Source organism: Mustela erminea, chromosome 14 (assembly GCF_009829155.1).
Source record: "Mustela erminea isolate mMusErm1 chromosome 14, mMusErm1.Pri, whole genome shotgun sequence".
Classification (NCBI taxonomy): Eukaryota; Metazoa; Chordata; class Mammalia; order Carnivora; family Mustelidae; genus Mustela; species Mustela erminea.
Genome location: NC_045627.1, coordinates 39515138 through 39534860, shown reverse-complemented (window position 1 = coordinate 39534860; position 19723 = coordinate 39515138). Strand labels below are relative to the sequence as shown.

Below are 19723 nucleotides of genomic sequence, written 5' to 3'. Positions count from 1 at the left end.
TTGGTTGTTCTAGGTTATTCCTTCAAACAAAAATTTTCTCTTTCAATTAAACTTTTCAATGATTCAGTGCCTATTATATTCAACCTCTGTAAAAAGATGCCCTTAAGGAATATATGTTATAGTCCATGTACACAAATAACTGTAACATGAGGGAGGATGGGAATGCTCCACATGTACTGAGAGCACAAAAGAGGATGAAATGAGTGAAAATGGAAAGGTGGGAGAGGGAATCTGGGAAGGCTTTTTTTTTTTTTAATTAATTTATTTATTTGAGAGAGGGAGAGAGAGAGAAAGCAGACTCTCTGCTGAGCAGGGACCCCAATGTGGGGCTCAGTCCCAGCACCCTGGGATCATGACCTGAACTAAAGGCAGGTGTGTAACCGACTAAGACATCCAGGTGCCCCCTGGGAAGGCTTTTGATGCAGCTTTTACTTGTAGGATACTTACGACTTTTTTTTTTTTTTTTTTTTTAGATACTTATGATTTTTAACAAGAAGAAATGGATAGGAAAGGCGTTGCTGGTGGAGGCAATATTAGAGCCAAGGCACTGAGGAAGTTGAGTATAGAGTGTATCATTCATTATACAGAAAAGAATCCAGCTTATTTGGAGTGGAGGATGAGTGAGGGACACATAATAGGTGCTTAGTGAAATGTCTGATCAATGAATGAGTGAGTAGAAGTTGTGGCTGAAAATGGTGGTAAGATCTAATTTCAAACTTTGTGCAGGCGCCAGACATACTGAATTCAATCTACAAATAAAAGTTAATTTTATACTGGCAGAGTATGTGAATATAGAAATATGCAGTATAAAAGTCACAATCATGAGCATGAGTCAATAAGGAAAAAATGCTGTCAAAGTAGGTCCAGTTGACTGCTTTTTTTTTCTTGAAGTTTGCTATTTTTCATGATTTTGCCCTCTTAGTATTAGAATAAGAAGACAAGAAAACGTTAAGAGAGAGAAACTTGTAAAAAATCCATCCATTAATTTTCCCCTTCGTGAATTAGAAAATTACTGTTTTTCTCTAGCCAAAAGAATGCCCCTTCTGGGAGCCATTGAAGATTTTTGAAAAGGGGAGTAATGTGATATTTTAGGAGTCCTGTGGTAGCTATATGTGGGATTGGAGGCTTGGCAGTGAATCAGTAATGTGGTGACTTGGTCCAGAGGTGGTGAGGATCTTAGCAGCATCCACAATGAGAATAGAATGAAAGGAAATAGATATCCAAATCAACTCCCTTATTTCTTTTTTTTTCTTTTTTCTTTATTTATTAGAGGGACAGAAATCACAAGGTGGGTGGGGCAGAGACAGAGGGAGAGAGAATCCTGAAGCAGACTCCCTACCAAACTTGAAGCCCAATGCAGGGCTCGACAGGACCCTGAGATCATGACCTGAGCTGAAACCAAGTGTCAACTACTTAACTGACTGAGCCACTCATGTGCCCCTAGCCCCCTATTTCTAAATAAAAAATAGTTATCAATTATTAATTTTTTAAGATTGTATTTATTTATTTGACAGAGAACATAAGCAGAGGGGAATGGCAGGCAGAGGGAGAGGGAGAAGCAGGCTCCCTGCTGAGTAAAGAGCCTAACACTGGGCTCATTTCCAGGACCCTGGGACCATGACCTGAGCTGAAGGCAGATGCTTAACTGACAGCCACCCAGGGGCCCCAGAAATAGTTATCAATTATTGGACAACTTTCATATCGTTCGTGTCTTAGGTGTCGTCAGTGATTGGTTACCTCTGGTCCAGAGTCATTTCATTGTATCTTTAGGTCAAATGAGTTTAAATTCCACTTTTGGCTTTACTTTATGTAAGATGATGATGAATTATAGATAATATATATATGAATTATGGGTAATTTAGAAAATAGACAAAAGGATAAAAATCCATAATTCCATCACCCTAATAATACTTTTTTAATTTTTTAATTAAAATATTTTTAATTTTTACTTGAAAATTAAAAAATTTTTTTTAAATATTTACTTGAATTTATAAACTTTTATAATAGTTTATTTTAGGCAAATCACGCTCTGAGAAACAGGTTCCTAAACTAATAGAACAACCCATTAACTGCTGTGCTGTGAACCCAACATAATGAACCCAGAGGTTTCACAGGAAAGCTTCATTGGCCTCTGGTTTACCAGGATCACAAACTCTGTCAATGCCTTCTCTTTTCCTATAAATCTTAGTCCACCTACCTTTATACATATAGATATTAACCTTCCAAATGCCTCAGTTCCCTGCTGGGCCCAAGGTTCCATCTCCTTCAGTGAATTATTTGCACAATTTAAAGTGTTTTTTTTTTTACTTTGAACTAATTTTGGACTTAAGTTGCAGAAATAATTCAGAGAAAGGAATTTTCATATTTCCTTCAGCCAGCTTCCTCTAATGTTATTTTTTTTTTGTTAAAGAGTTTTATTTATTTATTTTTATTTAAAGATTTTTATTTATTTGACAGAGAGAGATAGCGAGAGAGGGAACACAGCAGGAGTGGGAGAGGGAGAAACAGGCCTCCCGCCGAGCAGGGAGCCCGATGGAGGTCTCGATCCCAGGACCCCAGGATTATGATCCAAGCCGAAGGCAGATGCTTAACAACTGAGCCACCCAGGTGCCCCAAGACTTTTATTTATTAATCTGAGAAGAGAGGACAAACAGAGAGAGCAGCAGGCAGAGGGAGAGGATGAAGGAGAAGCAGACTCCCTACTGAGGAGGGAGCCCCATGCGGAGCTTGATCCCAGGATCCTAGGACCATGACCTGAGCTGAAGGCAAATGCTTAACCGACTTAGCCACCCCGGTGCCCCTAATGTTATAAGTACAATGATGAGAACCAGGAAGTTAATATTGGTATAGTACTGCCAATAATTGAAGACCTTTTTCAAATTTCACAGGTTTGTCCACCGGTGTTCTTTTCTATTCCAGGATCCTGTCTAGGTTCTCACATTGCATTTTAGGTGTTGTTATTCCTTAATTTCCTGGATTCTGTAAACATTTCTGTCTCTCTTTGTCTTTTATAACCTTGATGTTTTTGGAGAATATTGATCACTTGTTTTGTCAGTTGTCCCTGAATTTGGATTTTTCTGGCGTTTTTTTCATGAGTGGACTGAGACCATATGGTTTAGATAAGAATACTATAAATAATGTTTTGTCTTCAGTGTATTATTACCATGGGATACATGATGTTAGTATATATTATTGCCGGTGATGTGGACCTTGATCTCTTGGTTAAGGTGGTTTCTACCAGGTTGCTCCATGGTAAAATTACTGTCTTTTCCTTTGTAGATAATAGTATCTTGGTGGGGATACTTTGATACTATAATTTGCATAAACGTCATATTCTCTACACTTGAAATTAGTAATGTTTACTTAGAGACATCATTGAACTTTATTATGAAATAAATCCCCTTAAGGAGACCTGTCCCCTTCTAAGCTTCCCGTGCCTTATATCTGGTTTCATCAAAGGATCCCCAGGCTCTGCAGCAACAAATCCTTTCTAGTCTTCATTGATCTCAGCGATATTCATGTCACATTCATAATGAGGTCTCCAATGTTAGTTACCTGTAGATCTCTGAACCTTGTTTACCTCACTATCTCTTAGGGTGACAGGCTTTTCCTGGCTCAGTGTTCCTCTAAGCCTCATCTCTCTTTATGGATAAGCCAGTTTCATTTCAACAAATATTTGAATGCCTGTTTTGGGTTTTTTAGGAACAGAGGCAGAGAGAAGCTGACTTTGTTGATGAAGAATGCAGTAGGGGATAATTAGAGTGGCTTTGGCTATAGCCTGGTTTATTACTTTGGTCTGAGAAAAATGGCAGCAAATTTTGAGGTACTGGATATATTCTTGTGAAGTAATTGTTCTTTGTATTTCATTAATACAGAGAAATAAAATGTTTTTCTAAATTTAATTGGCTTCTGGAGCATTACTTCTAATGCTGGCAGTCTTAAGCTATGGTCTTTTAAATTTAGCCCTGTCATTTTTATTCTGTCAGCTGTGGGTCCTCAGTGGAATTATTACAGTGGATTTTTCAAGAATGAAAAATCCAGGGACACCTGGGTGGCTCAGTTGGTTAAGCTGCTGCCTTCAGCTCAGGTCATGATCCCCCAGGGTCCTAGGATTGAGTCCCGAGAGCAGGGACCCTGCTTCTCCTCCTCTGCCTGCCACTCTGCCTGCTTGTGTGTGCGCTCTCTCTCTCTCTCTCTCTGACAAATAAATAAATAAATAAATAAAATCTTAAAAAAAAAAGAGAGAGAATGCAAAATCCAAATGTGCATCAACAGTATAATTTAGCTATTTAGTGCTATTGAACTTTATACAATGAAAAACACATACTACATGTTACTTTAATTAAGAAAATATAAATTTATTAATATTGCTGAATTTAAAGTAGCTTTTTGAATTACGTATTTTCTCAATAATATATACTTTAGAAACCTAGTTTCTGTAATATAACTCATATTACCCAGATATAAATAACTCAGATTCTAGGGGTCTGGAAGCTCATATAATTGAGGGGTTCCTGTTTAAGGAAAACATTTTATAAAAGTAAAAATTAGGTATTGGACCTTGAGGCCCTGTGTAAGAGAGGGAATCTGAAGCTTAATCTTCCCTAGTTTCTTTGTAAATCTGCCTCTAATTGTGGGGGTCTGCAAAAAGGTTAGGACCCAGTTTTCTATCATCTCACACATGGAAAAGTTTTTAGCCTGCTCATAGGAAGCTAGTGTGTTCAGATTGGGAACAATGTGGGACATACAATTTAGTATCTCTACTACACAAGGAAATAATAGGTAATAAGGTAACATGCTTCTTTCCCAATTTTGGCTTCTAGTTTCCTAGAAGTTTACGTGATATTAGAGACTACAAAGGAAAGCAGGCTGTTTTGATGTAGTAAGTTCCAGGAGCTGTGTAGTAATGATGATTAAATAAGTATAAAGAAAATTAAAGGTTAAATAAATACAAATATTTATGTTCAGATTTTCTATTTCTTCATGATTCAGTCTTGGTGGGTTGTATATTTCTAGGAATTTATCCAGGTCTTCTAGGTTATCCAGTTTGTTGGCATATATATTTTTTAATAGTAGTTTCTTTTCTTTTTTTTTTAAGATTTTATTTTTTATTTGACGGAGAGGGACACAGCGAGAAAGGGAACACAAGCCGGGGGAGTGGGAGAGCAGAGAGCCCAATTCTGGGCTCAATCCCAGGACCCTGGGATCATGACCTGAGCCCAAGCCAGATGCTTAATGACTGAGCCACCCAGACGCCCCTCTTTTCTTTTTTTATTTAAAAAAACCTTGATTTTTTTCTTCCAAATTTTTATTTAAATTTCAGTTAGTTAACATAGTGTTATACTGTTTCAGGTGTAGAATTTAGTGATTTATCACTTACATAGCCTGTACTCATCACAGCAGGTGCACTCCTTAATGCCCATCCCCTGTTTGATATATCCAGCACTTCCCCCCCACCTCCCCTCTAGTAACCCTCAGTTACTATAATTTGTTCTCTATAGTTAAGAATCTTAACAGTAGTTTGTTTGCTTGGTTTTTTCTTTCTTTTTTTTTACAAGATTTTATTTTTAAGTTATTTCTACACCCAACGTGGGGCTCAAACTTAAAATTTTTTTTTTTTTAAGATTTTATTTATTTATTTGAGAGAGAGAGAGTACACGGTTGGGGTAGAGGGGCAGAGAGGGGAAGAGAGGGAAGGAGAAGCAGGCTTCCCATTGAACAGGGAGCCTGATGTGGGACTCAGTCCTAAGACCCTGAGATCATTACCTGAGCTGAAGGCAGGCACTTAATGACTGAACCACCCAGGCACCCTCAAACTTACAGTCTTGAGATTAGGAGTCACGTGCTTCACTGACCAAGCCAGCCAGGTGCCCCTTCACAGCAGTTTCTTATGATTCTTAGTATTTCTGTGTTATTGTAATATTTCTTTCATTTCTGATTTTGTTAGTCTTCTTTCTTAGTCTAGCAAAAGAGTTGTCAATTTTTTTTATCTTTTCAAAAATCCAACTCTTTTATTTTATCTTTTCTATTCTCATTCTAGTATGTTAACTTGATTATGAGAGTTCTTTCACAATATATACATATATCAAATCATCATGTCGTACACTTCATTATATACTACATTATAATTTTATTTGTCAATTATACCTTAATAAAGCTGGAAAAATTTATGAACAAGCTTATTTGGCTCCTTAGAGTCTATTCAGTAATAGTAAAATATAGATCACTATAACTTTCAGAGTTGAGAGCAACACAATATTAAATTCTTATATGCTGTTTCTCTTCCTTCCACTTTTGATTGATTACTCCATAGTTGTAGCACTTGGCTGGAAACTAGTAAATGTGGGTAAAGATGATAACGTTTTCTGTACAGTTTGTGAATAAATAGCTGCCAAGTAGCCTACTATCTCTAAGTTTGTTGTAGTTTAGGACTGTTCTTTGTAGAATGCTGTGAGTCCTTTGGTTGCTGCTGTGAGGGGCAAAGTGAGAGAGGAGTTCTAGGCAATAGACTATGGAGCTGTTTTAATTTAAATTTCAGTACATTTGTACATACAGCATCATTGCCATTATCAGGTGGTGGTGGTTTTTAATCATCATCTAATAGACATAAAAATTAAGCAAGATTCTGTATTTCTTTTTATTATTTAAAAATTTTTAAAAAAGATTTTATTTATTTGAGAGAGCACAGAGCATGCATGAGAGAGCACGAGCACAAGCAGGAGGAGGGGCAGAGGGAGAAGCAGACTCCTGGTTGAGCAGGGACCCCAGCAACGCTGGGCTCAATCCCAGGACCCTGAGTTCATGACCTGAGCTGAAGGCAGGTGCTTAACCAACTGAGCCACCCAGGCACCCAAGATTCTATATTGAAACTGTATGTGAAAAACTGCCACCAAACAAATAATGAATGCTCACCAAGTTTCTTTCTTTTCTTAAAACTAAGTATCTAAGGATATGACTCTTGGATATAATTGTAGAGACCTTCCTAGAGTGGTGCCTGGCTGGCTCAGTCTGTAGAGCATGTGACTCTCGATTTCAGGGTCATAAATTTGAGCCCCACTCTGGGTATAGTGGTTACTTTGGGTGTGGGCTAAGTATCTTCCTTCAGCTCAGGTTATGATCTCAGAGTCCTGGGATAGTTCCCCACAGGAGGCTCCCTGCTCAGCAGGGAGTCTACTTCTCCCTCTCCCACTGAACCAGATATTGGCTCAATCCCAGGACTGTGAGAATGTGACCTCAGCTGAAACCAAAGAGTTGGAGGCTTAACTGACTGAGCCACCCAGGCGTTGCTTAAATAAATCAAAAGAAAAAGGGGAAAAAAAAAAAAAAAACCTACTTTCCTAGAATCTCACCAGCCCAAAGCTGTGTAATGTCTCTTAAAATGTTTATAGTGATGGTGAGGAAAAGCCAGAAGTTTTAACTGAGTCATATTAATACGAAAATACCTTCCTTGATAAGATGAAACAATTAATTTGGAAAGTTAAGAAATATATAGCTCATACTTTATATATATCTGTAGAGTCACAATTTATAAACAGAAAGATGGATTATATGACAAATGGAAAAAACTTTGATAAACTTTTGTGATACTATGGGTGCTTGGGTGGCTCAGTCGGTTAAACATCTACCTTTGGTTCAGGTGATAATCCTAGGGTTCTGGTATTGAGTCCTGCATTGGGCTCCCTGCAAAGCAGGGAGCCTGCTTCTCCCTCTGCCTCACCCTTTCTCTTTCTCTCTCTGTCTCTCATGAATAAATAAATAAAATCTTCAAAAAATTATTTGTGATAATATGTCTGGCAATAACAGATATATGGATATAACACATTTGGCTTCTGACCTCTATCCAGTCCATGTTCTCAAATGGGGTGGGATAAAACTCTGTACCCTTTAGGGATGGAGGGTAACATAGGTAGGGGGAGGATCATAGAAACATTGGTATAAGGGAAACACTGATCTTAAATAATGGAAAACTTTGGGGCACCTTGGTGGCTGGGTTAGTTAAGCCTCTGACTCCGGATTTGGTCTCAGGTCATGATCTCAGGGTCTGAGATTGAACCCTGCCTTAGGGCTTCATGCTCAGTGGAGTGTCTGCTGGAGATTTTCTCCTTATTCCCTCTGCCCCTCCTCACACTGTGTATGTAAATAAATTTAAATAAATTTAAATTTAAATAAAAATTTTAAATAAATTTAATAAAATTTAAATTAAATTTTAAATTAATTAAAAATTTAAATTAAAATTATTTAATTTTAAATTAAAATTAATTTCAAATTTTTAAATTAAAAAAATTGAATTAAAAAAATTAAATTTAAATAAAATTTAAATAGATCTTTTAAAAACTATTGAAAACATATAGGAGTTAAGAAGTGGGTGCTATATCTTCAGGCTCGGGGTAGTCAAGGAATTTTTTTTTTAAGAAATTTTATTTATTTATTTGAGGGAGAGAGAGTGAGAGTGCACAGCAGGGAGAGGGCAGAGGGAGAGGGAGAAGCAGGGAGCTGAATTCAGGGCTTGATCCCAGGACCCTGGAATCATGACCTGAGCCAAAGGCAGAAGCTTAACCGACTCAGCTGCCCAGGCACGCCTGTCATTTCATTTTATACGTTCTCTCTTTTTCTTATTAATGCATCCAGTGACTCCAGGATCATGTAGCATCAAGGTAGCCAGTGTTAAGTGCTGCAGAAAAATTAAGAAGAATGAGGCCTATGGAAAAGCCAGTAGGTTTTGCAATTAGGAGATGTATTTATTTATTTTTAAAAGATTTTATTTATTTATTTGACAGACAGAGATCACAAGTAGGCAGAGGGACAGGCAGAGAGAGAGAGGGGAAAGCAGGCTCCCCGCTGAGCAGAGAGTCCGATGTGGGGCTCGATCCCAGGACCCCGGGATCATGACCTGAGCTGAAGGCAGAGGCTTTAACCCACTGAGCCACCCAGGCGCCCCTAGGAGATTTCTTTAAATGGAGATATTCCGTGAAGTAAAATTTTGGTGGTGGTGGAGTAAAGATCAGTACCATGTCCTGAAGAGATTGATGGTGAGCATGTAGAGGTAGCAGCTGTAAATTATTACTTGTAGAGACATTTAGCAGTGAAAGGTCCAAAAAAAATTGGGACAGTAGGCATAGGAGTTAATAAATTCAAGGTGGTCTTTTTTGTTGCTGTTTTTGTTTTTCAAGAATATAGGGTATCTCTGTGTGGATGTCTTTAAAGGGAAAAGAACTCATGAAGAGGAAATGTTAGAAAGTAATGGTAACAATCATTTATACAGTAATTACTATATGCTAGACCTCAAGTTAGTACTTTGCATAAATTAATTTTAATTCTTATAATAACAAACAAGATACTATAGATGTAGTTGGGGATTATTGACATATGGAATTGAGGTAGTTGCTTATTGATTTATCAGGGCAATATAGTTTCTTTTTTTAGATTTTATTTATTATTTATTTGAGAGAGAGACAGGGGTAGAGCGAGCACGAGCAGGGAGGAGAGGGAGAAGCAGGCTCCCCCTGAGCAGGGAGCCTGATGTCCTGGGAGCCCACCCCAGCACACAGGGATCATGATCTGAGCCAAAAGGCAACGCTTATAGTTTCTTAAGTAAATTATAAGTAAACTGCAAATTATAAGTAAACCAGCAATATATATACAAGTTATAACTGAGTAAATTATAAGTAAACTGCTATCTAGAATAATAGAAACTAGAAACATGAGCCACTTCCCTGGTTAATTGTTTGGATATCTCAGTGGAGTGCCAGTTTGACTTCCTAATGTTTGTATTACTTTTGGCGTTAATCACTTTTTTTTTTTTAAAGATTTTATTTATTTATTTGACAGAGAGAGATCACAAGTAGGCAGAGAGGCAGGCAGAGAGAGAGAGGAGGAAGCAGGCTCCCTGCTGAGCAGAGGGCCCGATGCGGGACTCGATCCCAGGACCCTGAGATCATGACCTGAGCCGAAGGCAGCGGCTTAACCCACTGAGTCACCCAGGCACCCCAGCGTTAATCACTTTTAATGGGGTTACTGTTCCTTCATTAGAAACTCAGATACACATTATGGTTTTTCCATTTGAATCATTTATCACTTGGACATGGTCATTCTTTGTAGACCTTCTAAAATGTTACACTGTTCCTTGTAGTAGGCTCAATTGTTTGCCTTTTTACAATTAGAAAGTTAAACTTCGTATTTTAAAAATAACTGTAAAAAAAAATTAAAATTCAAATGTTTCTCCAAGCACGTAAATTGTTCTGATATATCCCTTGTCTTATATGAGGCCTGCTGTTCTTTTTATATAATTAGAGGAATTATTCCTGGTGGCTTACCACTTTGTAGTATCCTGAGGTCCCCAAACCAGAATTTACTTTCATACTTCTTTCTAGGCATTGCGGTTTGCTCATTCAGTGGAACTCGTTATTCATCCTCTGTTTTGCAAACTTGCTAGCACTTTGGCATGCTTATTAGTAAATCTTAACCAGCGTGTTAAATCTGTATTGTGCTATTGTTTTACAGAGCCCCAAAAACAAAGTTCAGGATGTTTAAGTAGTTAGGATTATACAAAGTAGTAAAAATGTGGAAATTGAACCCATGTCTTCTACCTCCAAGCTTAGTCTTGGTCCCATTTGTATAATATCGTAATTATTCAACATCACTTGTTCTTAGAACAACTAGACATTATACTGTATTTTAAACTCTCCTTTTCATAGAAATAGTATTAAAGCTTTATTCCATTCTGTTTTAGCCTCATATCTATACTGTTTTGAATTTATCTTTCTCTTTTTCTCCTTTTTCTTTTTTTCAAATTTTAATTTGGGATTGCTAATATTTTCTGGCTATTATCTACCAGCTTAATGATTTTAGTCATTTTTGCATTAAATCATGAATATTATGTACATTACAAAGTAATTTCTACATAATTTTAAATTCTTTTTTTTTGCAGATATCAGTTCTCTTTCAACTTAAAAAAATGGCTTAAAACTTACAGTAAAGTTACAAGTTACAAGAAATGGTACAAAGTATTTCCCATATCCCTTTTAGCCACTTTTACCTGTTGTCAACATTATTGCTATATTTGCTCTACCATTCTCCGTTTCTCTCCATATTTACAAATATTCACATACCCACACCATATATATATATATATATATTTGATTTTCAAATATATATATATTTGATTTTCTTCTGAACCATTTCAGAATAAGGTGCAGACATGCTCTTTACCTCTAAATACTTGAGTATTGCCTAAGAAGTTCTTTTTAAAAATAGGTTTTTAGATTGATGTGGGTAAAACTTTTAATTGACTTTGTCATATATCTTACTAGATGGCACAGTAGAAGGATTATGTTGTTTGGTGTTGGACCTACAACTTAAGTGAAATGTTTTGTCATCAGTATTTCTTGGGATCATTTGTTACTCCCTCTCTTGGCCCTATTCTTTCTGGCTCTCACCTCTAGTTTCTGACACACCTAGAGCCAGTGTGAGAGCTTTTTGCCTTACCCTACATAATGCTGCCATTCAGAGCCTGAGAATCTTTTTTTCTGTGACTGCTTTTTTTTTTTTTTTCTCTTGGCTCCCTGAACTCAGGGGTGTGTATCATAGGGCAGCCTGAGTTTCAGTAAGCTCCTAATGTGGATACTGGAAACCCTACCTGTCTGCCAAGTCCTTTTGGCTGTGAGCAAAGTAGAGGCTTGGTACTTGTCATTCCTTTGCAGCAGTTGAGCTGAAGGAATGCCGCCTGGCTTGTTGAAGTTGCTTAGTAGCTCTGAATGGGGTGTGTATGAGGGTGTGTATAGAGAGTTGAGGGTCTTTTAATCTGTGTGGGAGATATGGGATCCTTCCTGGTGCCATGCTAATCATCAGGGAGTATTTATTGAGTTCCTCCTTATGATTAGCACTATGATAGGAGCTTTTGAAAGTCTAATAAAATACATAATTAAAGTCACAGATTTATAATAGTTAAAAAAATTCTAGTTCTGCCACTTACTAGTTGATTTGGGCAAGTTAAGTCTCACTGCTGTTCTGTAAAATGGAACTGTTAACACCTCATAATAGAGCTATTGTAAAGAGTAAATGAAGAATGTTAAGTATAGTGTTTAGTATTTGTCTGACACTAGTTAGTATTTCATTTCATACAGTCATTCGGGATATATGACTGATACCATATAAAACAAATAGAGAGTAATAAAAACAAATAGAGAATAATATGTCACTACAGTGTGTAGTCAAATACTTTAATTGTGACATGTAGATTATAAATAGTCTGGGAATTTAGAGAAGGGAAAGAACAGTCTTGTGCAACCATTTAATGTTCCTGTGCCTCAGTTTTTCCACTGGATATACTGGGTAGTGCTAGGTGATCTCTTAGAGAATGATTAAAATGCTTTAGCATTTTTGCTTTTTAGGTGGTTCATTTGATGATAGGAACTCAGGAAGGGAGAAGCGTGGGGAACTGTTGGAAACCAAATTTAATACTTAACATTCTTAATTTTTTCCTTATATGGACATGGCAGCCTTAAAGGAAAGCTTAAAGCTGGAGATAGAAGTATTTCCTTCCAGGAAAGGTGTCTGCTTTGGTATTTCTACCCTGTTGCTTCACTGGCATTTTTAATTAGTTGAAAACTAATGTTGGTCAATGAATGGCCACTGAATATGAGTTCCTCAGATTTAATCTGAGAATTAAATTATTTGTAACCCATATTATCTCTCTGATCCTCTGGCAAAAATAAAACACACAAACAGGGCAGGAGATTTAGTTCTCTAGGACTTGATGTTAAGGACATATGGCTTACTTGCCTTGAGTGTTTCTGTGAGATGGGACATCTTTCCTCAGAACAGAGTCCAGACTGATAACTTGGCCTTCCATGCCTTTAAACAGGCTTTCATAGTCATGAACATGTAAACGTAAAACACCTTTAAAAATTTCTTTATTTATAATATCTAACAGAAACTGTTCCAATACTTCATCTGGTATATGTTTACTTGGTAATATTTTTGTTACTCTGATTTTGGAAAGTTGGTGTTTTGTTTTTGTTTTTGTCCCAATCAACTCTATTCTAAAAAATTTCAGAGAAGTTTCCTGTGAAAGTAAATCTGCTCATACCTTTTTTTTTTTCTTTCCTCTTTGGCTTGACTGCTTTTCCTTTTTGTTGTTGTTAAGGTTTTTTGGGTTTTGTTGTTGTTGTTGTTGTTGTTGTTGGGGTTTTTCTTGTGGGGGGGTGGTGGGGGGTTATTGTTTGCCAAGGTTTCAAGTTTATAGTGAGAGGTGAGGCAACGTTGATCTTGGCAGAATAGCACAAAGCCAGTAGAGTCATTAAGTGACGCAAGCTTTTAGTTTTTTTTTTTTCTTTTTGTTAAAGCTCTCTGGCAGAGCTGGCTATTCTAGTCACAGAGGAAAAGAAGAGAAGAGACATCTGAAATTCTGGATGGAATGATAGAAGACTTAAGGGGTGTAGTAAAAAAAGAACAGCAGCAATTAGGGAAAAAACCGCGAATAATTCCAACATATTTCTTAACCTTTGTGGATTTTATGTCAGTTGTTTAGAACTTGAGTGTTTACTTTAGATGATGATGGGACAAGGAATACAGAATGTGAGGAGGGTTGCATTGGATTCTTGCTTATTTGTCTGCTTCTCCTTCCAGTTGGGAAAATTCTTCAGTCTACAAGAAGCATCATCAACAAGTCTAAGAAATACATCCTACCGTGATCCTGGATTCTGCTGGAGTTGAGAACTACAGCCACTTCACCACTATTTTATGGAGGCAATTCAAGAAAAATAGAAGGACACAGTACCTAAGGATTTCTCTGTTTATGTTAGTACTGTGCCATGTTAAATTTTGGGCATTGTTTGGAGCAAGTTGGGGATGGCTCTGTCATGTGGATCTAAGAAGATACCTGAGTTCCTTGAGCTACACAGATGATGTTTGGAAGGTTGTACACTCAAAGTATTTCAACATAAATTCATTGAATTCTGGATTCTTTTTTTTACAAGTCAGGACTTCAGCAGACAGAAACTTTTTCCCAAAAAGATACAAAGCCTTTTCTGAGTTTTCAAGCTACATGTGAACAATAATGTCTTGGAAAAGAAATTATTTTTCAGGGGGCCGTGGTAGTGTCCAAGGGATGTTTGCGCCTCGAAGCTCAACCTCCATAGCCCCCAGCAAAGGCCTCAGTAATGAGCCAGGACAAAACAGCTGCTTCCTCAACAGTGCCCTGCAGGTAAGGGCAATTTCTTTCTTTCTGGTGAACTTTGATTCTTGGTTGCTGGTGCTATGTTTCCAATAACTCTCTTTTTTTTTTTTTAGGATTTTATTTATTTATTTGATAGAGTGAGCACAAGTAGGCAGAGAGGTAGGGGGAAAAGGCTCCCCGTGGAGCAGAGTCTGATGTCGGGATCGATCCCCCAATAACTCTTTTAAATATAATCCTTGATGGTCTCTGTTTAAGGTTGGCAGACCGAGATCATTTTTAAGCCTATCTGTGTGATCCTAGGCAAGGTACTTATCTCTTCGAATAATTACCTTATTTGTAGGAAAATGGGATTAATAATGTGAAATAACTGTGACTACTACTACTTACCTTCCTGAGGGGAATGATCTTAATACTTGTTTATTGGTGCGCCTGGGTGTCTCAGTGGTTAAGCGTCTGCCTTTGGCTCAGGTCGTGATCCCAGGGTCCTGGGATCGAGCCCCACATTGGGCTCCCTGTTTTGCGAGCCTGCTTCTCCCTCTTCCTCTGCCTGCCGCTCCCACTGCTGTGCTCTCTCTCTGTCAAATAAATAAAATCTTAAAATAAAAATACTTGTTTGTTGACTTTCTTTTTGCTTCCTTTTTTACCTTTTGAGACCAAACTGTATCGCTCTACTTGCTTTTCTCTAGTAAAGAAAGCAAAGTTCTTTCCATTAGTCAAAGACTTCTAGGTGTATTACTCTTGTCTTCATTAGAAGGCTCTTAGCATTCAGGCTCTTAGCATATACACTGAATGGAGTCCAGTCTTTGTCCATTTCTTCTTCTCCTTCCTCTGAGCTCTCTTGTAGTGGTTCATGATTGGTGTCTGGTCAGATATGCTTGAACAAACGTAGTGGAAAGTAATTCCCCTAAGGTGTGATTTTCTATACTAGATTTTCCCTTCTGGTATTGGTTGCCACACTAGTGATAGCAGAATCCCAAAGCTTCTTGTCTGCCTGCCTTCTTTGCCTTGTCATGCACATAGAATGTTAAGTTCATCCCCTTTGGCCTAACTTTCAAGCAATTACTTTCCCTTCTTTTCTGCTCCTCAGAATAAGAATAAATGAAATTTGCCACCCAAGATAATTATGCTGGGGTAAAATATTAGTGTTATTGTTCAGATGTAATGAGAAAAGAAGTTGCTATGAGAGAAGAAAAGACAAGGCAATGTATTTGGTATAAAAAGCAGTGGACACTCTCTCTAAAATAAATCTTTTTTTTTTAAAGATTTTATTTATTTATTTGACAGACAGAAATCACAAGTAGGCAGAGAGGCAGGCAGAGAGTGGGGGGAAGCAGGCTGCCTGCTGAGCAGAGAGGCTGATGTAGGGCTCAATCCCAGGACCCTGGGATCATGACCCGAGCTAAAGACAGAGACTTTAACCCACTGAGCCACCCAGGAGCCCCTAAAATAAATAAATAAATCTTTAAAAAAAAAAAAAAATGGAGGGGGGCGGCCCTGATGGCTCAGTTGGTTGTGCAACTGACTCTTGGTTTTAGCTCAGGTTGTGGTCTCAGGGTCGTGAGATCAGGCCCCGAGTCGGGCTCTGTGCTTAGTGTGGAGGAGTCTGCTTGGGACTTTCTCTACTTCTCCCCCTGTCCCTCTCTCCTGCTCTCTCTCATTGCCTCTCTTTAGAATAAATAAATAAATCTTTTTTTAAAACAAAAAGCACTGGGGGGTGCCTGGGTGGCTCAGTGGGTTAAAGACTCTGCCTTCAGCTCGGGTCGTGATCCCAGCGTCCTGGGATCAGCCCGCCTCAGGCTCTTTTCCCCCTTTCTATGCCTGCCTCCCTGCCTACTTATGATCTCTCTCTCTGTCAAATAAATAAATATAAAAATCTTTAAAAAAATGCTAGACTTATGAATTAGTTCTAGTGTAATTGTAGACTTGTGACCTTGTACAGGTAATAGTATTTCAGTTTCCTCATTTGTAATATAAGACTCTTTCCAAGCTTATTTATGTAATAAAGTTTCATACTTAGGGTGCATGGCTGGCTCAGTCAGTGGAGTATCTGATTCTTGGTCTCAGGGTTGTGAGTTCAGGCCCTACACTGAGTTAACAGATTACTTTAAAAAAGTTTTATACTCGGGGCGCCTGGGTGGCTCAGTGGTTTAAGCCTCTGCCTTCAGCTTAGGTCATGATCTCAGGGTCCTGGGATCGAGCCCCACATCGGGCAGATCTCTGCTCAGCGGGGAGCCTGCTTCCCCCTGCCTCTCTGCCTACTTGTGATCTCTCTCTGTCTATCAAATAGATAAAAATCTTTAAAAAAAAAAAGTTTTATACTCTCAGTTTTCAAATTTTTATTGGAAAACACTAAAAAATCCTATGCTGTTAAGCCTAGAGAAAGAATTTAACTATATTCCCTCATACCACAAACTTAAGGCAGTTGGGTGGAGTTTGTTAGTTTTTTTTTTTCCACAGATGCTGCATGTGAGTTTTTTGAGTGACATTGCATAAACTAATAATACTTTTGGATTTTAGAAGCAGGCAAAAAGCGGCACCTGGGTGGCTCAGTGGGTTAAAGCCTCTGCCTTCGGCTCAAGTCATGATCCCAGGGTCCTGGGATTGAGCCCTGCATTGGGCTCTTTGCTTGGCAGGGAGCCTGCTTCCTCCTCTCTCTTTGCCTGCCTCTCTGCCTACTTGTGATCTCTGTCTGTCAAATAAATAAATAAAATCTTTAAAAAAAAAAAAAAAGTGTTGATATAGGTGTATGTTTATCTCCTTCTTGGCCACAGTCCTGTTTTGATAATTCTGTTTTTTCCTGTATGCTCTGTCTGATTGAAACAACAATATTTATGACTTTCTGTTCTAATTTTCAGTGCCATATGGAATACATAACACATACACACAAACACACATTTATAAATCCATACTTAAAGATTGAGTCATTGATGGTTTTGGAGTGCCTATTGTAATCGTGTTACAAGTTGAAAATAATTTTTTCTATAAACTAATATTCTATCTTTTTTAAAAAAAGATTTTATTTATATTTATTTGAGAGAGAGAGCACATGCGGGGGAGCAGCAGGCAGAGGGAGAAACAGGCTTCCATCCAGCAGGGAGCCCAATGTGGGACTTGATCCCAGGACTCTGGGATCTGAAGGCAGACACTTAACTGACTGCACCACCCAGGCATCCCATATTCTGACTTTTGATATGAATGCTATGTTGGCCACAGATGTATTGAAGCCATTATGTTTATTATAAAAAGATGTTACTTATTTGGGAGTACAATGTATTTTGAAGAACTTCTGGATTATATACTTTGAAGACACATAAGTAAGAAGAAGCTCCACAAGTACAGTGCCTATTCAGATATGATGCCATTTAAATGTTTTCCAAGCAAGTGGAGCTTCCTGAGGCATTATGCTATATATTATACCATTTCTTTTTTAGCTAAAGTCCATAGTGTATTCAGATTTCCTTAATTTTTGCCTAGTATCTTTTTCTGGTCCAGGATCCCATTGAGGATACCACAGTTACATTTACTTGTCATGTCTCCTTTGGCTTTTCTTGGCTCTGTCAGTTTCTCAAATTTCCTTGTTTTTGATGATCTTAACAATTTTGAGGAGTAATACTATTCGTGTATTTTGTGGGATGCCCCACTATCGGAATTTGTTTGGTATGTTTCTCATCATTAGACTCTTCTGGGTCTTGAGAGGAAGACCACAAAAATAAAGTATCCTTTTCATCATATCATATCTAAGTTATATACTATGAACATGATTTATCACTGTTGCTATCACCATTTTTTTATTCTGTTGACATAAAGAAGGTCATACATCTCTTAGAAAGGTCCAAAAATTGAGAAATCTAGCAAAGACAAAATTCTACACTACAATTCAAACTCTAAAAAGTTTTCAGTACCATATGATTTCACTTACATGTGGAATCCAAAAAGCAAAACAAATGATAAACAAAAAGCAGAATCAGATCTATAAATATGGAGAAAAATTCATGGTTGTAAGAGGGAAAGGAGATGGAGGGGTGGGCAAAATGGTGAAGGGGGGTGGGAGTTCCAGTTATGGAATGAATAAGTCATGGGGAGGGGCATTTGGCTGGCTTAGTTGGTAGAGCATGTGACTCTTGATCTCAGGGTTGTGAGTTCAAGCCTTAGGTTGGGTGTGGAGATTACTTAAAAGAGTAATAAAACCTTTAAAAAAATCATGGTAATAAAAGGGAACAGCATAGGGAATATAGTCAGTGGTATTATAATAGTGATGAATGTGACAGATGGCAGCTACACATGTGTTCGTAAGCACAACATAACATATAGACATGTGGAATCCCTATGTTATATATCTGAAACTAATGTAATGTGTATCAACTATATGTAAAAAAAAAAAGTTTGTTCCAAAAAATTTTTTTTCTTGTGTGGATCATTTAAATATACCCTATTCTGCAGCTTTTAACCCATAAATTAACACTTCAGGATCACATTTGATGTATGTTATACCTTATTTTCTCTGTGTAAACTTCCTTCATTTTCAAATTAATGTGTTTTTTAGAATATAGTTATCTGCCCTCATGTTAGCTACCTTACCCTTTTTTGACATTTGTTTTAATATACTAGAATGAGCTTTTCTCTTGAGAATGAAGATATATTCTGTAGTCATTACCTATGTTTTTTAAAATTCTTAACTCTAAGATCAAATGGAAGCTTTTTGTAGAGTAATGAAGTATTTCCTCCCTTTTTTGCCAGGTTTTATGGCACTTGGACATCTTCCGACGTAGCTTTAGGCAGCTTACAACTCACAAGTGCATGGGTGATTCCTGCATCTTTTGTGCTCTCAAGGTAAGGTTTTCAAATCTGTTTCTTCTCACCACCATTAGGCTGCCAAATGATCAATATTGAGGTAGTTTGGTTAATCAGAGTGATGCTAAAGAATTTCTTATTAGTGCAAAGATGAATATGATTAGTTTTTCTTGCTTCGAGGAATTGTTACTTGGCTTAGGTTGTCTGTTTTTTGGAAACTTTTTTGTCCATACAGCTCTATTTAATATGATAGGATTTTATTCAAATGTACTTAGACTTTGAGTATTACCTGAAGAGATAATTCTAAATTTTTATTTCGAAAGAATAAACAGCCAGGTATTTTTAGTGGAATTAACTTTTGTCTGTTAAAGCTAAATTTAGCAACAAACTCTTCCTATTGAAAAAAGCCAGTACTAACATTTTTTTATTCCCTGATGTTTCCCATTACCACATTTAATAGATTCGTTATACCCATTCGCGACCCCGTTGTCTGACTTCCAAGTTTTTCATTTCTGAATAAAATGAAACCCAAGGATTCAGAGAATGCTGCAATAGAGGAAGAACTAGGTTGTATAAAAGGCCCCATTCTCAATTACTTTATCTGTTGTCCAACATTGAGCTTCTCTGTGTTTTTTTTTGGTTTGTATGTACAATGGATTATTTATGGCTGGATGAGTCTGCATGAGTTCTGATAAGCATACAGTGTCATTTTTCAGACTCAAGAAGTCATTCTTGGTTTGTGACAGGGATGCTTGA

At 37.5% G+C, this 19723-nt stretch overlaps 1 protein-coding gene and 1 pseudogene across 17 annotated transcripts in view; one reads left to right on the top strand and one right to left on the bottom strand.

Annotated features, from left to right (window-relative positions):
• LOC116572812 overlaps nt 1–10374 on the bottom strand; it is a 28214-nt pseudogene extending 17840 nt beyond the window's left edge.
• The window catches only part of USP54 (ubiquitin specific peptidase 54), a 119747-nt gene that overhangs the window by 46852 nt on the left and 53172 nt on the right, over nt 1–19723 (top strand). For 6 of the 17 annotated variants that reach the window (XM_032311735.1, XM_032311738.1, XM_032311737.1 and 3 more), the window contains exons 2-3: nt 13627–14203; nt 18914–19006. In XM_032311735.1, the coding sequence (XP_032167626.1) occupies nt 14057–14203; nt 18914–19006 (240 nt within the window). In that variant the 5' untranslated portion in view covers nt 13627–14056. Of the gene's footprint in view, nt 1–13343; nt 14204–18913; nt 19007–19723 lie in introns of those variants that run through there. The other 11 variants (XM_032311748.1, XM_032311744.1, XM_032311747.1 and 8 more) reach the window with 3 other exon arrangements.